This window comes from Cebus imitator, unplaced genomic scaffold, assembly GCF_001604975.1.
Source record: "Cebus imitator isolate Cc_AM_T3 unplaced genomic scaffold, Cebus_imitator-1.0 Scaffold711, whole genome shotgun sequence".
Lineage (NCBI taxonomy): Eukaryota > Metazoa > Chordata > Mammalia > Primates > Cebidae > Cebus > Cebus imitator.
The window spans coordinates 315,145-320,333 of record NW_016108026.1 but is presented as its reverse complement, the minus strand read 5'-3'; the positions used below and the strand labels follow the sequence as shown (position 1 = coordinate 320,333).

General features: G+C 57.5%; 1 protein-coding gene across 1 annotated transcript in view; it reads left to right on the top strand.

Moving 5' to 3' along the window:
• Nucleotides 1-5,189, top strand: part of SCUBE1 (signal peptide, CUB domain and EGF like domain containing 1) — a 135,305-nt gene that overhangs the window by 117,655 nt on the left and 12,461 nt on the right. Inside the window, exons 14-16 of the mRNA XM_017518886.2 lie at nt 1,088-1,204; nt 1,798-1,935; nt 3,887-4,090. Of these exons, the coding sequence (XP_017374375.1) occupies nt 1,088-1,204; nt 1,798-1,935; nt 3,887-4,090 (459 nt within the window). The remainder of the gene's footprint in view (nt 1-1,087; nt 1,205-1,797; nt 1,936-3,886; nt 4,091-5,189) is intronic.

Genomic DNA, 5,189 nt, shown 5'->3' with positions numbered 1-5,189 from the left:
TTTTTGAGATGGAATCTTGCTCTGTCACCCAGGCTGGAGTGCAGTGGCTTGATCTCAGCTCACTAAAACCTCTACCTCCCTGGTTCAAGCAGTTCCCCTGCCTCAGCTTCCCAAGTAGCTGGAATTACAGGCACATGCCACCACATCCGGCTAATTTTTTTGTATTTTTTGTAGAGACCGGGTTTCACCGTGTTGGCCAGACTGGTCTCGAACTGCTAACCTCAGGCAGTCCACCTGCCTTAGCCTTCCAAAGCTCTGGGATTACAGGCATGAGCCACCACACCTGGCCATTTCTTTATAATTATTATTTTGAAACAGAGTCTCGCTCTGTCACCCAGGCTGGAGTACAGTGATGTGATCTCAGCTCACTGCAAACTCCACCTCCCAGGTTCAAGTGATTCTCCTGCTTCAGCCTCCTGAGTAGCTAGGATTACAGGCGTCCACCACCACACCTGGCTAATTTTCATATTATTAATAGAGACAGGGTTTCACCATTTTAGTCAGGCTGGTCTTGAACTCCTGACCTCAAGTGATCCACCCACCTAGGCCTCCCAAAGTGTTGGGATTACAGGCATGAACCACCGTGCCCGGCCCATTTCTGTATATTTAATGTATGCATGACTTGATTCTTAGCACCTGTGGTGGTAGGATCTTTAGTCCAAGGGCTATGATTTGCTCTTGCAAGGAATCGGCAGTCCTGGGAATCTATACTATTTCAAAGCCCCTTCCCTTCCTTGCCCCCCTCTCCCTTCCATTCAGTGCTCTCCTAAAGCACAGTCACGGCCTGGTGATGGGGAGGAGGAAGGAGGATCCCTTTCCTCCTTCACAGAAGACCTCCGGCACACAGCCCCTGGGCTTGAGCTTGACCCCAACGTTCATGTGTTCTGTTCCCCTGTTTTAGGCCTTGCAGGGAAAGAAATGGGGTAGGAGAGGGTTCCCCACCCCAGGAGAGTTTTGGGGGCACAGGGACTCAGACCAGGCCCCACCCCCAGCTCCAGGTGGACTTGTCCCCTGGCTGCCGCCGTCCCCTACCACCTCCTTGCCTGCAGGAGAGGCCACCACCTGGGGGAATTTTGGCTTTCCCCAGATGCCCCCACCACCCCCATCAAACAGAAGGCCCGCTTCAAGATCCGAGATGCCAAGTGCCACCTCCAGCCCCACAGGCAGGCACGAGCAAAGGAGACCACCAGGCAGCCGCTGCTGGGTGAGTGGGCCGCCCTGCTGCTAACCCACACCGAGGGGGCTGCGGGGGAGTCCTCATGCCTGGGAGCGGGGGGCCCAGCATCCAGCAAGTCTGCTTTCCAAGGATAGAGGCCTCTCTCACCTGGCAGTTCTTTACTGAATGAGGGTTTCCAAGGACATTCCAGGCCTGGGGAATAGCAGAGGGCAAACTTGGTCCAAGGGGCCCCAGAGGAAGGAGCTACCTCTGTCCCCATGAATATTCCTCCTCAAACCAAACAGAGCTCTCTGCACACAGCAGGCTCTGCCTGGGGCCAAGTCCGCCCTGGCCAAACCCTCAGCAGGCCCGGAGCTGGCGGCACAGCCTCATTCATAAATATGTATGAGGTGCCTCCACCTGCAGCAGCATGATGGACCGGGGGTGAGACCTGGCTCAGCCACCAGCCCCTCCTGAGACACTGAGTCAGCCCTGGCCTTCTCCAGCCTCAGTTTCTCCATCTACACCACAGACTGTTAGGCACGGGGGTCCTGGCCCATGGCACTCTGTGTGCAGGGCTTGGTAGGACCTTGCTCCCTGCCCCATGCTGCCTTTGCCACGGCAGTCCTTTCCTTGTCCAGACCACTGCCACGTGACTTTCGTAACCTTCAAGTGTGACTCCTCCAAGAAGAGGCGCCGTGGCCGCAAGTCCCCATCCAAGGAGCTGTCCCACATCACAGCAGAGTTTGAGATCGAGACCAGGATGGAAGAGGCCTCAGGTAGGTGAGGGGTCCTCTCAGGGCTCTGCAGGCCCGAAGGAGGACGACAGGCTGGGGGTGCTGGCGGGGCCTGCCAGGCATGAGCGGTTCCCGCCAGAGCACAGCTGTGGTTTGGGTGGGAACCCAGCTTCTGGAGAGAGCGCTGAGCCCACGAGCAAAGGGACTGGCAGGGGTCAGCGCCTGCAGCCCAGGGTAGAAGAGGCAGCCAAGGCAATGAGAGAGAAGGGCGGGGTGACCGCAGAAGTCACGTGACCCCTCTCTGCCAGGCTGCTGGGGCCTGGGAGGACAAATAGGTGCAGTCTCCCCAGCATGGCTGAGCCAAGGACTGTCTTTCCCAATTCCAGAGGGGGATTCTAATGCTGGCTTGGGTGGCATAGCAGTGCTTCGCTCTTGGCTATCCATGAGTGTCAACTTGTCAATCGTCCATGGTGAAGAGATGGGATCTGTCAGCAGATGTGTGTGGTGTGGGCCTGGCTGTGGGCTTGGGCACAGTGGAAAGAAAAGTCCCCACCTAGCTAACACTCTCAGCCACAGAGCATGCAAACCACCCATTGCTAGGTGATACTCTCAGTGGTGGGGGCACAAGAACAAACAACGCATAGAGCCCAGGTCTCTCCCCACAGGAAGGCTCAGGAAATGTCTTAGTCTGGCCAGACTCCGTGGCTCACGCCCGTAATCCCAGCACTCTGGGAGGCTGAGATGGGTGGATCATTGAGGTTAGGAGTTCAAGACCAGCCTGGCTAACATGGTAAAACCCCATCTCTACTAAAAATACAAAAATTAGCAGGGCGTGGTACCAGGAACCTGTAATCCCAGCTACTCAGAAGACTGAGGCAGGAGAATTGCTTAAACCCAGGAGGCAGAAGTTGCCGTGAGCTGAGCTCTTGCCACGGCACCCCAGCCTGGGTGACAGAGCAAGACTCCATCTCAAAAAAAAAAAAAAGGAAATGTCTTAGTCTATTTGCATTGCTAAAAGGAACACCTGAGGCTGGATGATTTATCAGGAAGAGAGTTGATTGGCTCATGGCTCTGCAGGCTGTTGGTAAACATGGCTGCAGTGTCTGCATCTGGTGAGGGCCTAGGTTGCTTCTGCTCATGGAGGAAGGTGAAGAGCAGCCAGAGTCACATGGCAAGAGGAAAGGAGCAACAGAGAGGGGAGGGGGTGCCTGCCTCTTTTCAACAATCACATCTCATGGGGACTGGTAGAGCCAGTGAGAACTCAGTGCCACGAGGACAGTGGGTTCATGAGGGACCTACCCCATGAGGGACCTACCCCATGGGCCAGACGCCTCCCACCAGGCCCCACCTCCATGATTGCGGATCCGATTTCAACATGAGGTTTGGAAGGGACAGATATCGAAACCATATCAGGAAGCCTTCCCAGAAGAGGTGCCATTTGAATGAGAGCTTGGAATCAAAGCTCACTGGGTGGAAGAGGTGGCAAGGAATGGCATCCAGGCAGAGGGAATAGAATAGGCAAAGGCACAGAGGTCAGAGAGAGGAGGATATGGCCAACAGTGAGTAGGGCAGGGTGGCTAGACATTGGAATTCACAGGGAGTGTCAGAGTTTTGGGGGATGAGGCTGGCAAGGCTGCATGGGGCTGGACCTCGAAGGGCCTTGGATTCACAGCCAGCGAGCTGGACGCTATCCTGCAGACAGTGGCAGTTCTTTCCCCGTGGGTTGTACCCTGGGGGGTGACGTGTCGCAGTGGCAGATGCCTGGATTGCACTCAGATCTGTGTGGCCTTGGGTAAGCCATGCCTCCCAGATCCACAGCCTCCTCCTCTGTCAGACGGTCATGACCGTGGCCCCTCACCCCAGGGCTGTTGTGAGAATGTGCTGCGGTGGTCCCAGCCCAATACAGGGCCTGGCACAGGGAAGCCCTCGGCTACGAAGGCTGCTGCTAGCAGGGCTGCCAGTCATTCCTCTTCTGTCTCTCCTGCCCCTGCAGACACGTGTGAAGCGGACTGCTTGCGGAAGCGAGCGGAACAGAGCTTGCAGGCTGCCATCAAGACCCTGCGGAAGACCATCGGCCGGCAACACTTCTACGTCCAGGTCTCAGGCACTGAGTACGAGGTAGCCCAGAGGCCAGCCAAGGCCCTGGAGGGGCAGGGGACGTGCAGCACAGGCCAGGTGCTACAGGACAGCAAATGCGGTGAGTCCGCACCCATAGCCACTCGGATGCTGACTCTGTCCTTCCTTGCACATGAGCTGGGTAAACAGCAGTGGGCACGCAGGGGAGACAGATACATGGAGAGGGGCAGAGAGGCAGAGGCTGCCAGGGGAAGGACTGCAGCCCTCACCATCATCGCTGTCATTCGAAGCTCTTTGCTGGGCCTCCGGCATGTGATCAGTCCTGAGGACAAGGGACGAGGAGCAGATAGGACAGCAAGGCCACGGTCCAGGGGCGCGTGGGGTGCGAGGACCAGAGCAGGCTCCCTCCAGTCTGAGATGTGGTTCAAGGAAGCTTCCCGGAGGAGAAGTCACGTGAGCTGAGACCTCAGGCCTCCAGGAGCTGGGGAGGCTGAGTCAGGGTTGGAGGACAGAGCAGTGATGTCGTGAGGCCTAGGGCCGCTCAGGAGGGCAGCCCTGTGCTGCAGGGAAGCAAGTGGGAGAGCCTGGAGGCGGGACAGGCAGAAGCAGCACTAGCTAGCCAGGCAGTCCTAACTCAGGGAGCTCACATTCCTGTGGGGAGGATGGACGGTGAGCCAGTGAACATGCCTACGGGCACGGTGAGGCCAGAGGCAACGGGGGCCTGGCAGGCGGCAGATGCCACTCTGAGTTCAGCTGGAAACTGCAGGAGTGCTTAAAGCAAGATCACAGGCTCGAGCACTCTGTTATGGGAAACCTGAGTAGAGTAGGGTGGGCCGCGGAGGGGGAGGCCGAGCATGAGACGGAGACGGGTCCTAGAACCAGGCGGCACTTTGGAGGGGAGGTGAGGGAAAGACAGACTTCAAGGCTGACTCCACCGTGTCTTCAGCCTCCTTCGGTCTGGAGCTGCTTTTCCCCTTTCCCTGCCTCTCCTGTCCTTGTCCCGACCTCACACCTTCTAGACTGATGCTCAGAGATCCCTCTGGTTTTTCCAGGACTCAGGGCCCAGGGTCCTGCAGGAACCTCAGCTTCAAGGCCTGATCCTGGGCATCCCATTCCACTACAGGATTCCCCAGCTCACCACAGGATTCCCCAGCCCACCGCAGGATTCCCCAGCCCACCGTAGGATTCCCCAGCCCACCGCAGGATTCCCCAGCCCACCG